The following is a 20,471-nucleotide window of genomic DNA, read 5'->3' on the forward strand; positions in this document are numbered from 1 at the left end:
CTTCAGATATTATTGTTTGAAAATGCTAAATTCCTGCTCAATTTGTATATAATCAAATTACTATTGAACCTCGTGCTATTTGAGGTAAAAAAGTTCCCTGTTCAGGATCCATTAGCGAGAGCTGAAACCAAACTGCACCTGATACAATGGCAAAATAACTTTAGTTGACATTCCCACGAGCTCAATCAGGCATCAGCAAGTCCAAACCTTCATGAGCTTCAATACTAATCTCAGCTCACAATTTCACTACTACAATCAACTACACATTTTCACCTTTACGAAAAACCATAAACACGACAGTTTGTGGAAGCTGCTCTTTATTTGTAAAAGAAAGAAAAGACTTCAGTCATTGTCTGCTACACGTTCTAATTACATAAAGAAAATATCTGCGGAGACAAACGCAGAGAATATCCTGAATCAAACTTAGGTAGAGTCAAATTGGATTGAATTGCTTTCATATTTCATACATCTTTCACTTTAGCACTCAAAGAACAGTCAGGTTTTTTTTATATACATAGAGCGCCGATCAACAGCGCTCCTCCACTCCACAGCCGCTCTTCTGGATCTTTTTTATACAATTAATTTACATCAAATCCGTGACCCCCTTTCCCCCCCAGTTAGCGTGGCGACAAGCTCTCCAGCAAGCAGACACACTCAGTCCATCATTCCCTGCCCTCTCCCCATCTCCTGCTGAGGAACTGTAGTGTGGAAAGATGTGTGCAACATGAAGACAACTCGTTCACATTCAGAGTAAAGGCAGCCTTGAATACGGTCAGTGAGTCAACGGCATGCCAAGCTTAAAGCAAATGGAGCCCACCGCCCAGTGCGACGCTTCAGATTCGTGGATGAAGTGTTTCAGGAAACTGATCCATTGCAAAAAACCCTAGGCACAGAACCGACTATATCACATTTACTGACTCATACTCTAACCCCTGCACTTTAAGTACAATGGAGATTGTGAAATCTTTCATCTAGTAAATGAAAAAGAAAAAACTTAAAACACAAAACTCAGAATATTTAGTGCTCTATGATTCCGCTTAATAGGTGTAATTTATATAATAGCTATTTTATTTTTAACTCTACCTCTCGATGATAGTCAGAGATCCTTGTTTAATGCTGAAGCACTCCCACAGGTGTTCAATGTACTGTAGATTTTACATTATTATCATTATTTTCCCCAATCTTAAACCAATAATCATAAATAAATACAAACAACACACAAGGAATGTCTACTGTAAACACGGTAAAAAAGACAAGAACTTAACAGGTGTAAACGTCATTAGCATCACTACTTAGTGACAGTTAAATAACTGTAGGGGATGGATGACTGATGATCGGATCAAGAAAGGGAAGGAGCGCTCTCCCTTCACTTCCGCCGCCTCCCCCGCTGAACATCGAGCCTTTACATCCAACCACAGTGTTTCCAAATACATAACATCAAAGTTTCTCAGCACCCATTCACTATCTTTACAGATTACACTGTAAAATTGATAAAGAATCCTCTTAAGGGGGGTTAGACAGCAGCATCACTCGACGTCTCGGACAAGTTACAGATTAATGGGTGTGAGCTATCGCCAAACGTCATTTGGACATGGTTACCATGGTTTCTGACAAGTCGTTGCACCATTGTGTTCTTGACATGTCTGTATTTGGGTGTGTGTGTGTGTATGTGGATTTTTCTTTGAAGAGTTAGACTGCAACGAGGACAAAGCTTTGCTGCTAATTGCTTCATCTTCCGAGAGACACTTTTCTTCAAAATTACATGAACTGCATCTGCAAAGAGGAGCAACAGACAAATGTTAGCAAAAGTTTACATTAAAAAATATATTAAAATATATAAGTTGACTGTGCATGTAACTCCTCCTCAGAACAACATTGTCCAATTTAACTTTTGGTTTGGATTCAGCACCTGTAGTCCGTAATTACGCTTAAAAAAATATCTGAAATTTGTTTCTTCTTGTAACTGCACAAATTGCCTTAGAATCATTATGTTTTTTAAATTGTCTTCTGTCTCAAATGATTTTACCTACATGCAGTGATCCACAAACAGAAACTGTTAGTTGTGAGTTTGGCCTATACTGAGCTCGGGCTACAGGATGTTTGGAAACGGATATCCCAAACATAAGTAGAATCTTCACAGATATTTTTTTTAAAACACTCCCAGACTACAAAATTAGGAAATAATGGCACATCACACACTACAGGATCTTAATAGGATTATTGGTCCAGAGGCAGCGATGCACCACCTCACGTCTCTCACGTGACCTCATGAGGAAGCAGATGTAAACAAATGGAGAATGTCATGCAGCGATAACTTCTCTAATGTTAATAAGCAAAAGCAGAAGGTTAAATGAATCTGGATGAGAAAATAGTCTGAGAGACGTGGTCATCATGGGTTATCTATTGACCAGGAGAGATTTTAACTGCCACCTATGTCACTGTCAACAATAGTCTTAGAATGTTAACTGTTGCTTGGCAGCACTGTCAGTGGCTCCCGTCTCTGTTGGCTTAGAAAGTACCAACGTAACCTCACACTAATCAGATAATCTGGAGAGAACAACGGTACCGACCCAGGTTCCAGAACAGATCTCTCCTCTGAGTCTTGGGGGAAAGACTCAGGGTTAAATCCGCCCAAAACTCCTGTTGTCTGAGCCCAGCTTCACTGCATCACTTTTAGTAAAGCTACTACACTTGTCATTTCAGCTAGTAAAATTAGGTCAGAAGTAAATATTACAAGACTACAGTTGTTTTCCCATTAAAAAATTTGTATGAACTTCATTGGCAAATCTGCCGCCGTCACTACTTACTTCTAAAAACAGTAACTTAGGGAGACGGAGCTTAGTGAACGGCCAATTTAGTTAAATTCAACAATGGCCACAAGCTTTAGAGAAAACATGGTTGAGCAACATGTGATGACAGTGGAAGAACAAGGGCTCAGAATGAGGCTGGCTATGATAACGATGATACTTCTGTCAAAACGAGCAAGAAATCCAAGCAACAAATGCCAAGATTATGCATAATAAGCAATACACAGAGCATCTAATCATAACACGAAGACATCAGCATGTAAAAAACAAAGGGGCAGTAGCACTGGCCATGCAATGCATGCAGGTGCAGCCGCAAGCAACGAGCATGCTGTACCTAAAGAGATGCTCTACAAGAAATCCTTGAGAGAGAGGTGTGCAAACGGGTCCTGTCCAGGGGCTCGGAGAGGACTCTGGCTGGAAGGACTAGAGGCTGCGGAGGGCTATTTCAGGAAGAAATACAGGAAGTAGGGGGACCAGAGGAGAAGTCAGAGAGTTAGTACAGAGACTGCAGGGGGATGAGATTAGTTTGGAAAAGCTGTGATGTATGAAAGACGGGTTAATAAAAAGTAGTTAGGGGAAAACCAGGGAGTCAGAACGAGGAAGATGATTCACAGTTTGGTTCCTTTCAGCTCCAGAGAGTGAAGGGTCCATAGTTCAAACTGTCATCATCTGCTGCAGTATTCACACTGACTAACTATGGAACACGCCACAGCACAATGGACACACCTATTTACTCAACCTGATAATTGCGCAAATAGATACTGACTTCACTGGGCATTGGCTCTGTGCAGTAGTCAGTCTGCCGTGCACCCACCTGAGCACTGGACACAGAGCCAAAGGGGTTGGGTGGCCTCATCACAGGCTGGCTGTACATCATGGTGGGTGGATTCATCATGCCCATAGAGCCCATTTGCGGAGGCTGCAGTGACACAGAGAAGTTTCTTCAGTGATTCAGTTAGAGTTCAGTTGTTAAATGTGTGGGTTCAAAAACACATGACAGAGTAAAATTCAGGTTCATTTTCTACTTGTTACTTTCAATACTTTACTTTGAATTTAGTACATTTTGTCTATTATTTTGTGAGATGTTTGAGTACTTCCTCCACCACAGTTGTTCAGGACATCTCATTCATGTTGACATTTCATGACCACATGATAAACTTGATCTACTGATGAGGCTCATGTGTTCATGTGTAATCACAAGCTCCAGAACTGCTGCTGAAAAACTATGAGGTCTCTTAAACTTTAGCAGCATATGTAATTATCTAATCATGGATGGAGAATCAAGACAACAGTGCTAAATAAAAATCAATGGAAAACCTTAGTTTTTTATTTTAGTTCCTAAATAAAAATGTCTGCCTAAAACATTTTCAAAACATTCTTACGGCGAGTGTGCTTAAGATGAAAACGACTTAGAATTCTCCAGTGTTCATTATATTTATAAAACTTGAGCGTATTCATAATTCTAAAAGTGCATTTAAATAATTATCTTAATGATAAGAAGCAGGTAAGAACATAAAGCCTGGCTGCATAAGTTAAATATCATGAGGTCCCAAGACAACAATTTGCCGTTTGTCCCCTACAGACCCGAAACCCCAGATACATGGACAACATATAAGATCATTCTTGACATTGAAAATATTGTTTGGGAAAACAATCCCATTATGCTTTCAACTGTATTGCAAGAAATGATTCGAAATAATAACAGCTTCTCCATAAGAACTGCACAGACAGTCGATCCACTGATGAAGACAGGTAAAAAACTTAGACCAGAGTTTGGATTGTTCTGCCATAACTCAAGTGAATCACAGTAAACATGTGCTTTTGGGGCCCATGTGGGGTCCGGAGCCCCTGACTGGTTGCCCACTTCACATGTGTGGTAATCCAGCCACATATGACCTGTGTCAGTATCAAGTGCTTAATAAAAATCAGATCTTTTTTTTTTTTACTTCAAAATAGAGGAGGAGTGGACAGAAGCCACCATGCTACTAAATCTATACAAACTGTATTTCAGCTGAAATACTGACCATGCCATATCCCATCATGCCTGTGGGTGTGGTGGCAGGGAAGGCCATGATTGACTGTGGCTAAGGAGACACAACAAATAGATTCAGAAGTAATAACACAAATGACCACAAAAAACAACAAATGTGTGCAAAACAGCATGAAATTACAACAAGAAACAAGAACAGCTCTCCAGTGAAAGAACTGTGTGTATCACCATGGAGACGGGGTTCCAGGTCGTGGATGGTGCCGCCTTCGGCTGCCAGTTGTTGCCGCCGGTCATCCTCTTCTCCCCTGGCTGGCTCCAGTGGATGTCACTGCAAATTAACACAGATGATGTTAGCACCAGCGTGTGAGTGGCCTGAAAACACAGAGATGCTGCTTCAGTTTCTGAACACCGAGCGTCGATCCACCACTTACTTCTTCATCGAGCCGTTTCCAATGCCGAGGTCTGAAAAGAAAATTCAAACAGGAGGTGTTGAATGTCGTTTTTCTTCCCTTAATGAACTCATGTTAATTAGTGCAGCTTAAAGCAAAGCAGCAAACTCACTGCCGACAAGGTTAGCCAGGGAGGAGTCAAGGTCGTCTGACACCAGCTTCTCTGGCTGCTGACTGCATGGCTGGTTGGAACCGGCCACGGTCGGTTTCAGGATGCCCCCGGTAATATCTGACAAGACAATTAGAGCCACGATGAATCATCAACTGACAGAACACTAATTGTGAACCATTTTTTTTAACTGAAAAATCGTGTTGGTCCTTTTTGTCAAACATGAGTAATGTTTGCTGATTCTCAGATTTGCAGTTATTTTTTCCTAGTACACGATAGTAAGCCGAGTATCTTTGGCCTTTGGACGAAGAAAGAAATAAATAAATAGCTTCAGCTGTCTAAACAATAAAATGTGTATTAGTGCTCTGCAAAAAACTCTGCCAACAAAACACAATGGTTTTGGTCTAAATTTGCTCACAAACCAACCAACCAACAAATGTACAAGGGTGAAAACATAACATCCTTGGCAGAGGTATAATATAGAGGTATATACCTTCTGGTGCAGGTATTCAATGTTTACTTATTATATAAATCCTCACCATCAGAATTGACACTGTTGCTGCCTGAGGCTTTGGCTCCAAAAACTGACTCAAAGTCCACTTGGAGTCCCCCTGCTGGCTGCTGTGGAGGTGCCTGTGGCGTTGAATATCCTTCATAAGAGAAGAGGAAAAAGGACGGATGCAGGTAAAGAATCACAAAATGTGAAATTAATGGAAAGCAATCACTGCTAAGTCGTTTCTGCACTGGCCTGTGTTAGGACAGAGTCCATGTAGCAAGCACTGGATGCTTCTGCCGAATGCCACAAGCGTCTTTACAGGAGTATTGATCTACAGCTGAATGTGCTTCAGTACTCTACCTCTGAATAGACCTGCTACAGTAGAGGGCTCAGAGGGGAAGGGAGCCTGGTGTGGGAGGTGCTGGGCAATGGACACTGGACCACAGAAGGAGTCTGACACGCCACAGGAAGCAGGAAGAGGAAGACAACGAAGAGAAAGAGAGGAAGAAAGAGAGCAAAAGGAGAAGGTATTTCAAGGCCAGGCCAGAGAGACAGGTTGGAAATGACAGGTAGGAAGAAGCCAACTAAAATATAACACTTTTGTAGCTGTTAAATAGTAAGTGTTTAACACAGTTGAAGAGTTGTAAAATGATAAAATAGTGCTTGTAGTTATACTTATAGTTATCCTGAGTCAGGGTTAGAAGGAATACTTTAGGAACATTTGGGAACATAACATTTTGGGACATACGCTTATTTGCTTACTTGCCAAAAAAGAATATTGATACCACTGTGCTGTCTGTGAAATAAACATGAAGCTAGGTGAAGTGAAAATAATGGGAAAACAGTCCTGTGTTAAAATGCATGAGCTGCACTGGTGGAGGAGTGAGATCCTTAAGATCCATAAATTTGAAGGCTTGTCGTCAAAAACACAGTAACTCTGTGTTGAGGTAAACAGCCATTTGTGCACTGGGAATCATTTAATTGGAAGGAGGACTTTGCTGTCGGACAGGATAGCATCACGTTGATGTCTGGCAACGACTGAGCCAGGAACAACGTTTTTTAGATGTTTCTGTCATTTTAGGTAGTTCTAAGCACACTGATGTTTGTTTAAGTATTTTATTTTACAGTACATTTGGTTTTAATTAGTTATTTGATGCTATAAAAACAGGGTAGAATGTCATCATTGACAGCTGAGACTATCGGGTGTATCAGTAGGACCTCGCTACCGCTACCAACTCCCCCAATCACAGCTGCACAAACTCTGGATACAAATGTTTGCAGTAATTGTATCCAGGATATTGCTGCTCCATTTCAGGATGGTGGGAGGAAGAAGAGACTCATCGTCTTTATTTGTACTCTGATCCTGTGCACAACCCACTGTTCTACTGCAGCATGTTATTTTTATACTTCTACGTTAGTTTTTAAAACATAGGGCTATAATTACCGAGCTTTAGAGGTGCTGGTAGGAAAATATTTCTTTTACCTTTGGACAGAGCCAGACAAACCATTTCCACGTTTCCAGTTTTATGCTAAGATATCTGCGGGCTGCATATTTAAAAGACATCAGAGTGGTATCAATTAATCAAAGCTTACAGTATTTCCCAAAAAATGTCAAACTGTTCCATTAATCTTAGTTTACGTCAACATTTCTATCATCAAAAATAATGCCCGTGGGGGATATTTTTCATTGGACCCTATGTTTGCCAGGGTTCGGTAAACATAGGCTGCGATGGTGAGCCATCATAGTACCTGAGACGGAGGGTTCTATCCGCACTGTGCGTTTGTAATTGGCTGAAACGGTTGAGTTTGTGTCAGTAAAGGGATTGTAACGATCTGGAGAATCAAAGATAGTGTTGGTAAAAGGAAAAACAGGTTTCATGTTAAAAGTGCTATTTGTCTTTACAATACAACACCAAACTGTTCATTGAAAGAGAGGATGAAGAATCACTGTAAAGCAGCATGGGCTTATAGTCTCTTCAGTGGGGCATGGAGGAGAGGAGATACGGTTTGTTTTTACTATAAAAAGGTAAAAAAAGGATAATTTGTGCAAAGACAGATAATCAACATACAAACTACAGCAGCACAGAAACATGCAAACTAAACATGAGCATACGCGACTACAGAGAAATGAACGAGAGTGACGAGACATTAGGGAGAGAAACAAAAATGAGTCGTTACCACCAAACATTTCATGACCAGATGTCATAGAGGAAAAGCTAACACCGTCTGAAGACACGACAGGTAAGTGAGTGGCATCGACAACGAGTTTTGAGAGGAAAGGGTTGAGGTTTGGCATGGAATCATCTCCAGCTTCAGCAGAGGTGAAAGGATCTAGGCAGGCGGAGTAAAGAGAAAAAGAAAAGAAGAAGAAGACAGAAGAGAGTGGAGAGGAAGAGGTGGGCGTCAGAGTCAGACAACAACAACAAGAGTAGGAGAGCATGCAGAGCAGAAAACACAGGAGCTGAAGAAGAAGCTGCTGCTCACCTGCCCATGCTGTGGCCACCGGAAGCCCTGTTGAACCGGACTGCATGGAGGGCTGGAAGGTCGACTGCATGTCAAACAGGTCACTCTCCATCTTCACGGCACTGCAGGCAGAAAAAGTATAAAAAAGGTCAAAAATATATGTTTTAGCAATTTTACAAAATACTCCTGTCCAAGCTTGAAAAAGGTAATCGTTAAGAGTTATGGTCAAAATTAAGGCTTTTCTTTTCAGTAGACATGTAGTGTATTTAATCAGATTTACAGAAGTTGTCATTACAAACTTCATTCCAGTTCTCTTTATTTATTTATGTTCAGCTCAAGCTGAAATCCTTAAATTGCTTGTTCTGAATGATTGTCAGTCCAAAACCCAGTTAAGTATCATGCAAGACTAAAAAAAACAATCTCTACTCACATTTGAGAAGGTCTAACAAGTTATTAAATTAATTGCCTATTAAGTTTAAAGCGACTAACTAACTAGGTCCTACCGACATAGAAAATACAGTGTGGAAAAACATGATTTTTCTAATCTTAAAGCTGCTTAAATGGAAATAGATTAAAAGAAGTGGACATTAGGTATTTTGTAAAAGTAAGACGTACCCATTTGAGCAGCTGGGTGTAGAGAAGAGGTCGATGGCTGGTGCTGTGCTGATTGTGCCCCCAGTGGTGGAGATAGGCGACGTATCAGTGGTGGCAAAGGACGGCCTCTTGGAGAGCTCTTTAAGCCTTTGTTCCTAAGTAAGGAAGTAAAGATTAAATATACAGGCAACACGTTTCTTTAATCTAAATTAAACATTTTAAATGTTTTTCTTTTTTTAAATTGCACGCTGACCTTCAGAGCTTTGAGTCGAGCCTGTTCCTCTTCAAGAGCTGCCTGCTTCTCCCGCTCGTCCACTTTAGTGAATGACATCCCCGTGCTGGCCAGCGATGACACTGCATTTGACAGAGTGCTGGCCCTGCAGGGCAAAAACAAATTCACACTCGATGCAGCACAGGCAAAGCTCTTACTGATCTAATAACACTTCATATCATACAGCAATATAGACGGAAACAAAAGACAGAGCCTGAGACTCGGGGAAGAAGATGAGAGGGATTCAGAAATAGTGATGGGCAGATTAACGAACCTGCTGGCTGCGGTGGAGTCTTTGACTTTCTTGCCCTCTAAAGAGGCCAAGTGCTGCTCCAGTGCTTCGAGGAGGCTACTGGGAGCCTGTGGTGACAGAAAACATAATCAGCGAGTTCCTGAGACTCAGAAAACGCAGTCTTTATGGACATCAAGACCAAGATGGACAGTGGTGGGCAACCAAGATACAGCAGAAAACACTGCTGCCAAAATCCCTGGTGTCAAATTCATGTCTCTCGTCCGGTTGTTTAGTTTTGCTCCACAAAAGGTGAACTAGCAGCTTTGTGCTTTAGTTTCCCACCACTGATCAATGACTGCATTCCAGCTGGGAAGCTACTTCGGATGAGAGCGACATCTGTGTGGGATGACGTACTGCACCACATCACTTTCAACAACCTGGCTGTTGTTGAATTAGTCATGTCTAAAACACAAAAGGGCAGCCATTTCACATTAGATGAGCTACACTGGATCTTACACATAGACTGAATATAAAAGTGGTTGCCATGACAGCTGCCCAAAGGTGAAGCCAAAACATCTGGATCACCCCTCGTAGCTCCTCCCCCTCCCCAGTCTCAAAGATGGTTTAGGTGATTCTCATTATGGCTCAGTCCTGGTATTAACACCTGTCTTGAGTTATCCAAACATAAGTGGTCAGCGCTAAGTAAAAGTCCGAACTCACCCAAATGCAATATCTAATCACTCAGAACACAATCGTAGCCATGTTCTTTTTACTGTGTGAACGTAAAGTGCTGACATCCTATGACCTGCTACATATCCCTGAATCCAACATATTTTGACGTTTCTCAGTGTCCATACAAAGAACACTGATCATCACATAATGATCAATGATTTTTTGGTTATTTGGTACAGTCTTTCTTTAAAGAACAGCTGCACAAGATTCATTATTTTAGTCCCTCCTGACTCCACTCGTTCTCCTTCTCTCACAAACACATTGCCATTGGACACATCTGTCAACTCAGACTTGGTTAAAACAACATAATTTGGTCTTCACGAACACAAGTGATTATGATTATGATAATTTGCATATAGAGCGATGAAGTGAGATCCAATCACAGGAGACACATCAGCATTTTAATACCAGGTCTGAGCAGGACCTCTGGCTTCGAATGAAATCGAAAAAGCAAGATGTCGGCACCCATGTTTGAGATGTTTTGGCTTCATTTTTGTACAAAGGGAGGAAGTAGGGTCCATCTTTATGAACAGTCTACGATTACACACCTCAATAACATGACCAACGATAATATGAACAGGATTTTACCACAGCGAGCGTTTTGTCCTTCAACTGTTTTTTCACCACGATGTTAGGAGACAGGTTCAAAGCAGAGGCATGCAAAAAGACAACACTGAGCCAAGTCACGGATATAGAAGAAGAGTGAAATGATAGTACTTACACAAACTGTGAACTAAAGTGGAAAGATAAAGGGAAAATACAGAATATAAAGGTGGTGATAGTTAGGGAGGGGGATGCATTTTATCTGCAGCTCTCAGGGGGTAAAACACTAATGTAAAATTGGTCCCTACAGACCAGCACAACAGTATGTGCAGCTGTATGTGACATCTAACTGTCACTGTGCAGATTTGTTGCAGTTTTAAACACTAAATGTGGACTTTACACCTTTATTTACTGTAGAAAGAAGGAGAAGAAGAAGAAGGTAAGGCTAAGAAGAAAAGGAGGAGTAGCAGAAGAAGAAGAAACAGGAGAAGACGACCACCTCCTCTGGCAAACATGCACTCGAGAAGGAAATCATGCAACATGTCTAAATTTTAAAAACATATCTGTGTCGGATGTCATATAAACTAGCTGGACAAAGACAACGCAGATGAAAAGAAAAGGAGTTATAGCTGGAAGTAAGAAAGAGAGAAAGGACATACTTCCTATTGAGGGCAAAGTTCCTGTATCTGCAGATCTCTTTGCTTACCTGTGAAAGGTCTGGAATGTCACCGCGGTCAATGCCCACCTGCTGTTAGAAAGAAAAACAAACAAAGTTAAGTTTTTGTCTTTGCTGTGTTTAGACACAGAAATCACTGAAATATCTCATTGGCAACAGCATCTGTAAAACTAGAATTACTGCACAGCTACTACACAGTTGTACGCATTCTGCCAACCGGTGCAGTTTCAGTCTATACTAGAAATTCGCAAAGGCCGACTTGACATATCATGTTCAAGAAGCTAAAAACATGATTTGTGAGGCTGCTGTGACCTTGCACCTTGACCACCCAAATCTAATCAGTTAATCCATGAGTCTAAGTGAACATTTGTGCCAAATATAAAATGATTCTCTCGAGGGGTTCTTAGAATAACGCAGTGACGAGGCAAAAACCTTGACCATAGCTTACCAAATTATAATCAGATCATTATTGCGCCAGAGGAAATTCCCTCTGATATATCATATTCACAGGAATATGAGGCCAGCATGACCTTAATCTTTTACCTTAAGCCACTAAAATCTAATCAGTTCATCTTTTGGTTCATGTAAACCAGTGTTCATTTTGGCAGCTATTTTTGATTTAGTCTTAGTCTTTAGACGAAAAGGCATATTAGTTTTAGTCACATTTAGTCATTTTTATCCTTCTTAGTTTTAGTCGACGAAAACTAATTACATTTTAGTCTAGTTTTAGTCACATTTAATAGCCACATTAAACTCCTTTTCTTCCCTTCTCAGGCCCAGGGACCCCCTGTGTTGTGTCTACAACTGCATAATAGTCTAGCTTGCAGTACTTAGGTTGTCCATTAGATATCCCTCCTAGCATAGGTCTATAGGATGTGACGTATGTAGGAGGAAGGGATGAGTTATCTAACACATTAACGGAACGAGTGAGAGTTGCAAGGCCAAAAGAAAGTCCTTACTAAACAAACAGACAATCCCAGCCGAAGCTCAAAAGGCATCATATGATGTGGCATATTTAATTGCACAGGCAAAAAAGCCACACACAATCGGCGAAACGTTAATTAAACCCGCTGCTTTAGATAAATCAGCCCGTGAGCTGGAATCAGACATTTTACAAAACTAAAAGAAGAACCAAACTGTATTAGTGAACCAATGAAGAACCAAAACTGTATTGGTGTGTGTCGGGACAGGACTGGAGCGATGCTAGGAAAAGAAAGGACTGAAAGCGAGTCTTACAAGTGGCGCCGCACGTAAATTTCACACTCTGTATTATTCACAGATAATCTCTTGCAAGCAAAACACTTGAACCAGAGCTTAAACATATTCTTGACATTGCAATAAAAATGGTCCACTACATAAAAACACATCCACTCAATATCAGACTTGCTCTTGCGGGAGATGTGCTGAGCCGCCTGCATGAGCTGTGGGACTCTGCTCCATGCATATTGCCCACCTATAGTGAGTTTAAGAAATTAAAGTAATGTTTAGGCTAAAATAAATAACCCTAAAGTTTTTGCACATGGCAGCAATAAGGTGTCTGCTGCTCGTTTTGCATACAGACGCGCACAGACATCACCTGCGCACTTTTTTATACTTACAGCATGTGCTCACTCAGCCCTGCTGTTTATACAGGGAGTTTCCCTGTATTCTGGTTATATTCTATTTCTTAAATTGCTATAAAATAATATCATGGCTGTAAGGCTGTTGTTCTTTTGTGTTGTATTAATGCCCGTGTTTGCATAGGCCTAATAGTGCGTGTGCGTGGCTGTGCGCAACATTATATACCACATCCAGGGTAGGTGGGGGTCGCCAGTCTCTGGCACCGTTATTTTGGGGGTCGCGGGCTGAAAAGTTTGGGAACCCCTGAGTTAGTCAACCACCAACATTTTCGTCTCGTCTCGTCAACGAAAGTTAAAATAGATTTAGTCATAGTTTTTATTTTCAAAGATCCGTTTTCGTCACGTCTTAGTCTCGTCTTAGTCATGAGAAAAAGGTCGTTAACAAATATTTTTCGTCATAGTTTTCGTCAACGAAATTAACACTGATGTAAACATTTGTACCAAATTTAAAGATATTCCTTCAAGGCGCTTGTCACATATGTTCAAAAGAATAGAACAGATGGAAAGACAACACCCACAACATAATAATTAAATAAAAACTAGAAATATTAAGTGGAAATTACCTCTGCTACTTTGAGGAACTCTGATATCCGGGTCATTCGGGTGAGAAACTTCTTGTAAATGTCCAAACCTTCTTTACACTGAGTCTTCTTCATGTCAAAGTATTTCTCTGTTTGGCGACAAAGATTTTATTTGATTTCAAATGGACAGAGAAACATATCGGGACAAAATTAGCCAGAGGAGACAGAGACGGTTAAAACACACAGTGATCATTGAAGGTCTTACCAAGCAGGTTGATAATGCCTTCATTGTAAGCAGCAAAGAGCCTGATGGAGTCTTTAAAGAGGAGCATGAAGGCTGCATTGATGACTCCATTAGTCAGCTCGTTGGCGTTAACCTGAGGGAAAGCAATCAGTCAAGATATTTATCTAAATGTTGACATAGAAAAATAAAAAGCCTGTTTGTGAGCTCAGATAATGAGATTGTTTGCAGCAGCCTCAGTAAAAATACAGAGGCTTCTTATCAAACTCACATTGAAATCGAGGAGGGCGTCCATCTGGTTCTGAATTATGGGGATAGTCTTGAGCAGCTTCTCTGTATTCATGGTCCTCATTACACCGTCCACTCTGTGTGGACACATGGAGATTCAGAGGAGAAAGAGGCAAACAGTGCAGCTCTTAATGGAGGAAAACAAACTGATTGTAGCACTGCAACTACAGATGTTTATTACAGAATAATCTAACACTTATTACCCAATCGACTGGTTTATTTTTAAAATGGGAAAATATGCTTTATAATTTCCCACGCCCCAAGGTCACATGTCTTGTTTCATGTGACCCGTCGTCCAAAACCCAAAGATATTGCCCTTACTCACAAATGTACAATCTACAAACTGTTAAGTCCTTACCCGCGTTTTACTTTTGTGAAGTCAAAGGCAACCTGTCTGTATGAAACAGCTTTCTCGTTCAGGTATCGACTGTACCTCCTGATAAACGTGGACATGTCATAGCCTGGGAACAAAAATGCAGATGGAGCTTTTACGATTTGAAAGAATAATCTCTTTATAAAATGGTCAAATTTGAAATCAGCACTGAAAACAACAACAGACAGAATCAAAATTGTTACCTTGTAACCCACTTTTGTCCAAAAAATTACTGAGGTTGAAAAGTGTATTCCTTGAAGCCAAGTACTGGACGAAACGCTGCATGAGGGAGACATTTGTTACTTAAAATAAGACCAATGCATTAATTATTGATATTTTAAAGTCACATACTCTGCTGTTGCATTATTCAACTTTTCTTGTCATTTCTGATTGTTTGTAATACGTCTAGCTGCTTTGTTAACGGTGTGTCAGAGTGTCTGAAGCCTCACCTCATTGCCATAGACCATGAGGTGGTGTGTGGTGATAAGTGACTTGAATACGACCACCCAGCTGGTGTTGGTGGTCCGCTCAAACAGCGAGTCGGCCAGTTGTGGAATGTTCACGTTCATCTCGTTGGTGCAGTGGATCAAGTCTGAAACAAAAAAAGGCCAATTCATGAGATCATGAGGTTGAAATCATAAAGAAAATTAATAAAGACAGTAGCATAATAATAATCAAATTAATATTGTGCTGCCGTGATCAAATATATAACGGACGTTGATGTGTTTTATGATATCTGATGATATGTATGTCACATATTTGTCTGTATGCTTTGTGTTGGACTGAGCTGGTGTCTGACTGACTAACAGAGCTTGCTGATATGTCTGATGAATCTTCTATTCATAACATTTTAAAATTTCAGAGACTTCTTTTCATTATCAGACATGGATAACGTAACATACTGTGAATTCACAGTCACTCAAACAGGCTTCATGTTGACCTGCTGAGCGGATAAACACCTGCCGCTGCTGCTACTATTGTTCGGTTTTAAGAGAAAAACAGTCTCTGATATGAATCATGCCTAAGTGCTCGGCAGCAGGTCACATACATGGAGTTTATTGTTTGTTATTCACCGACTACTTCTCATTACTGTGTTTTTCAAAGCAGGGTTCCATAAAAACAAAACTGGATGCTGAATGGAAAATCATTCCCCAAATGATCCTCATACCTCCAAGAAAAGTTGGAAACCTTAAGTGTAATGCAACACATGACAAAATCAGTTCAGTGGACAACTTAAAACTTCACTAATTCGGAGCTGAAATCATTCTGTTTCGATAACATTGTACAACAGACATTTTGAAGTTTTATCTCCCTTAAATAGTAGCCAGTATACAAAGAGGGACGACATCACAGCTTTCTAAAGGTGAAGCCAAATCACTACTGCGCAGACTTCGGTTTAATATGACGTCAAAAGCACAAAAATAGGCACCTGTATCCGGGATAATTTAGCTTAATTTGCTCAACAGGAGGAAGTGGAGACAGGTCATCCATTTATATCTACAGTCAATGCCTAAAAAAAGTGGTCAACGGTAGTTGGAGCCCTGGCTCTGGAAGGCGTGATGGCAATCTTTTCTGTTTGCGATATTTTATCGTCTGAACAAAAAGTCAGCTACAAATTAATCAAACTTATCAATTGAAATCAACATGAACTGATCCTGGTCATTGTAATTAATAATGTTCAACAAAACATCCTTGGAACAGCCAGACATCAGGTGCAGAGCAAGAAGATGCTGCCCACACATGTTCTGGCCCACTCCCTCAGCTCATACGTTCATCCATGTGCTGGTCGAATGATGTTCGTCAAAGCGGTCGAGCACATCAGCCCCCTAATGACCCTGCCATTCACAGCAGTGATCAGACATACGGGGTAATTGGGCGTCCCTTTCTGTCCTATATTTGACTTTTCAAAAGGCGGGGGGGCTCTAAGTAGGACAGGATAACCTTCCAGAGCAGCGGCAGCACGAGTGGCTGAACTTCCAAGGGAAGACGACGATGGAGGGGAGAGGACAAAAGCATGGGGGAGGAGGAAGAGGAGGTATAAGCTGGGGTGGGGCAGGGGGGTTGTTAAATCATGTAACAGCCACAATAAACATAAGATAGTGTTGACGATGGACTGACAGTTAACTCCAGAGCATGTCAACTCTTGTGCGTGTACATGACTCATGTGTGCACTTCTGTTTAAAAACTCTATTTCCTCATGTGACTCAATGCAGGAAATCCTTAAGTATATTTCTCAGTTAAGAATTTGCTCTGAAAATGTTCTTTTGGTTGTTTTGTCACTGTGATTAATTACGACATACAAAACTAAATTTGGAGACAACAATGTGACAACATGTTGTAGTTTGATCATATTGTCATTCACGTTTCTGCTTGACCACTACAGTATTTTCTAGATGCGTTTTGTTTTAAATTAAATGTATGAGTTTGTTTTACTTCTCCATCATTCTGTGTCTTACAATTTTAATATGTTTATTTTAGTCTTACCAATTGTTTGAAAGACACTTAAGACGTATACTTAACTTACTTAGTAACTAGTAGTAAGTAATAATATTGTTGGCTCAACTTTGATAGTTCCTTCTTTAACTAAGAAGTTTCCCCATTTTAAAGTATTTTTAGATCGATTTGTTGTGTAACTGCTTGTACTCAAACGGACGAACACTTGACATTGGGTTCTTCTGTTAAATGTAATAAAAAGGTTTTATATATATACATATTTCTCAAAGTAAGGCAACAAGACAATGAAAACATGAAAGATCGTTGCAGTCCTGATTCTTTTTGTGAAATGGAGGCACCTGACCTTTCCCTCTGCCTTCCTGTATTCACAGTATCGTCCTCTCTATTATAAATACATACAAATACAGCAAGATAATACTACGGAATAGTATAAAAATAACCACTTCTGTTGTGTCAGAATGGGTCATGGAGAAAAACACTAAAAGATTCAATCTAAACTTAGAAAGCAAACTTGCTGCCTCCTCCTGCCCGTCACTCCAGCCAGGAAGCCTCCCTGATGCTGCAACATGAAACCTGAGGACGCCGCACGTGTCACCCTCTGTGAGCTGGGAGGCCGAGACACCTCCGTCTCGAGGATGAGACCAACTGGGGGTGTCACTCTGCCGTGGTGGCTTCCACTCATCTCACCTCAGCAGAGCCACCGGAGCAGCACAACAGGTGCGGAGCCTGCAACTTCAACATCACCACAAGCAGCCAAAAAAAAACAAAAAAACATCACAGTGTTCGTTATAATCCCTCACACGGACCATTAAAACGAGCCCGAGGGCAGAGTAAACCCCTCTTTTCCTGGAACTGTTACTCGACTCATGCAGATGATGCAGAACCTTCATAAAACCCGCTTTCATTACTGCCATCATGCATTTCCAAGTGCGGATCGATATGAAGAAAATCCACCACTGCATCTCTAAGTAGAGCCAGACACTGACTTTCTCTCAGTATGAGTGCATCAGATGGGGATTTAAGCCCTCGTGCTTACGTCAGTGTATGGATGGAGCTGTTTCATACCCTCATACCCATAATCCTCCCTCTTTGTGGCCCTTGCTGTGTTCTCTGGAGCACCATGACCCCTCCAGGTGAAACAGCAGCAGGTATCACATTACCATCCCCAGTGTGAGGGGCAGGGGAGCTGGGCTGAAAACAGACACTTGCCCCGGCTGCAGGTGCACCACCAAGATGGGGACTGGATTGAAAGCATCCCAGTGAATGTTGATGGATCAGGGCCTAGTGGTATAAATGTCCTTATAAAAGGGTTTTCATTGCATGTGTGTGATGGTTTTCTGTCATGTATGTAGTCAAGCTGGAAGTCAGAGAGTGACTATGAGGGGGAAAAGACAGACAAGAGGGTGGACTGGACAAAACCAGACAGCTAGACAAGCTAGTTTGGCTCCAACTGAGGACAAAACAATACAAAATAACAACTATAACCATTAATAAAGATATATGGTGCGTTAAACCTTCCTGGGTACGTGTAGCTGTGTCAACAAGGCCTGTCCTGGATGTTAAAAACAATATAATCTCCCTGACATGAGCAGCCACTAGCATGTAGCCTGTCCCGAGGCTTTGCGGCCTGGTAGCTTCCACCATCGCCATAACTCAGCCTGTTGTGTGTTTCAATGAAGGAGAAGGAGGAACCTGCCGTGATTTCACCCCCAGCAACCCCCGTGCGCCCGTGTGGAGGATACTCACAGTCCAAGTGCTTCTTTTTCGGCCCCATTATCTCGTGTGTGGTGGCCTTGCAGACCGTTTTGGACACGGCGGATCCCGTTACACTGTGCTGGGCTGCGGTGATCCGGTCCGTAATGCTCTGCCCCGACATCTTCGCTCGTCTCTCGCTCGGTGCCAACAAAAGACTTTTTTAAAAAATAGAAACGTGAAGCCGCGTCTCCCCCGCCTCTATCTTTCAAACGTGACCCTCAGAGAGAAACCAGAAAACGGGAGAAGCCTCCTCCTCCTCCTCCACCTCCACCTCCGCAGCAGCAGCAGCAGCAGTAGTAGCCTGGCCGGACCACCACCTTCTCCCCCCCGTTAGGATCAGAACTAGCCTGCGTGTCTGTCAGCGGAGGAATAAAAGAGCCGGAAACTAACAGCAGTCACAAAAAAAGCCTTGGTTTCTCTCTTCCTCCTGGCGCCGCTGGTTCCGGTGTGGTTCATTCAGATTTCGGGGCTGCAGCGGCCGCTCGGTCCACTCGCTGACTCATCCGACCCGGCCCCGCGTCTCGCTCTCATCCCGATGTGGCAACACCGGATCCCTGCGTCTCCCCTCCCCGCCTGCCGTCCTCCGCCGCTCCGCCAGTCGCTGCCGCTGCCGCCGCTGCACCTCCTCCGCCTCCAGCCGCCGCCAAAGCGCTTATGGAAGATAGAAGAGCACCACCGAGCAGGGGAAATGGCGGGTCTCTGTTTTTATTTTACACGCAACAAACCCAGCAGACCCCGAGGCAGATGCACTTCCTGTAGCCGCTGCGGTGCAGGTGCTCACGGGCTGACCGCAGCTGGAGGGTTTCTAACCTGCACCAGTTACCGCTGGAGGATGAAGACCAACAGGCCTGACACCCACAGAGAGGAAAAGTCTCTGTGTCCCACTGTCAAACAACCAGAGGTGGTACAAGTACACACATTCTTTACTCAAGTACTGATTCAAGGTCTTTACTCAAGTAAAAGTATAAAAGTACAGGTTATGAAATGTACTCAAAGTATAACAGTAAAAAAGTTTTCTTCCGGCTGTATCTGTGCAAAGCAAACTGAGTCTCATGTCACATTAATGTAGTTCGAAGACTATTTAACTTAAATGTTCAGGGTGTAAGATTTAGGTGAAAGGGATCTTTTGGCAGAAACTGAATATAAAATAATCCTAGTTTAAATCACTTAGATTTAAAAACAAGAACTGTGTATTGGAGTATTCCTAATATATATCTTTTGTCTGCTTCTTCTCAATACGTCTTTTAAAGGTTCAGTGTGTAGAATTTAGTGACATCTAGTGGTGAAGTTGCATGTTACAGCTGAATACCCTTCACCTCACTCTTCCCTTCCAAACATAAAAGAGAACCTGTGGTGGCCTTCAGTTAATAATATTAATAATAGAGACCCAAGGACGCTTTACATGTGTCCATGGGGACAAAAGAGAAAAGAAAAGAAAGTGCTTCACACAAAATAGGATAGAAATAAACATCACTAATGGCAGGTGGAGCGTTAACTGAGGTTGGGGGCTGCGACACAGAAGGCTCTGTCTCCAAAGGTTCACAGTTTGATGTTGGGGAGGGAGAGGTCAGGTAGATATGGTGGGGCTAGGGCGTGGAGGGATCTATAGGTGAGACGGAGGAGTTTGCAGTGGATGCGGGCCTTGATCAGGAGCCAGAGGAGGTGAATGAGGGTCAGGGTGATGTGCTGCCTGGGCTTAGTGCGGGTAAGAACCCTGCCGGCAGAGCTCTGCACATACTGAAGTCTGTTCAGGACCTTGTCTGGTACACCGGACAGAACTCCATTACAGTAATCCAGGCGGGAGGTGATCAAGGCATGAATGAGGGTTTCTGCCATGGAGTCGGGGAGTGAAGTCCAT

The 20,471-nt window shown here is 42.0% G+C and overlaps 1 protein-coding gene across 19 annotated transcripts; it reads right to left on the minus strand.

The window, feature by feature from the left end:
* Positions 1-300: 300 nt before the first annotated feature.
* On the minus strand, positions 301-19,376 carry picalmb (phosphatidylinositol binding clathrin assembly protein b). Of its 19 annotated transcripts, none has more exons than XM_035154323.2 (24): positions 18,605-19,369; positions 14,854-14,996; positions 14,608-14,683; positions 14,390-14,492; positions 14,015-14,108; positions 13,768-13,879; positions 13,545-13,651; positions 11,393-11,434; positions 10,865-10,876; positions 9,454-9,539; positions 9,162-9,285; positions 8,930-9,063; positions 8,336-8,436; positions 8,030-8,182; positions 7,601-7,684; positions 6,212-6,304; positions 5,895-6,005; positions 5,359-5,475; positions 5,229-5,259; positions 5,026-5,125; positions 4,832-4,891; positions 3,622-3,726; positions 3,142-3,247; positions 301-1,773 (listed from the first exon to the last, which is right to left on the minus strand). In XM_035154323.2, exons 1-23 carry the CDS (start codon positions 18,732-18,734, stop codon positions 3,155-3,157), a joined length of 2,211 nt encoding a protein of 736 aa, XP_035010214.1. In that variant the 5' UTR covers positions 18,735-19,369; the 3' UTR covers positions 301-1,773; positions 3,142-3,154. The 19 variants fall into 19 exon arrangements, with proteins under 19 accessions (XP_035010214.1, XP_035010212.1, XP_035010215.1 ...); XM_035154321.1 differs by having other exon boundaries at positions 3,574-3,726; XM_035154324.1 differs by lacking the exon at positions 4,832-4,891 and having other exon boundaries at positions 3,574-3,726; positions 18,605-19,376.
* Between the last annotated feature and the right edge of the window lie 1,095 nt (positions 19,377-20,471).

The sequence above is a fragment of the Hippoglossus stenolepis genome, chromosome 4, assembly GCF_022539355.2.
Source record: "Hippoglossus stenolepis isolate QCI-W04-F060 chromosome 4, HSTE1.2, whole genome shotgun sequence".
In the NCBI taxonomy this organism is placed as follows: Eukaryota; Metazoa; Chordata; class Actinopteri; order Pleuronectiformes; family Pleuronectidae; genus Hippoglossus; species Hippoglossus stenolepis.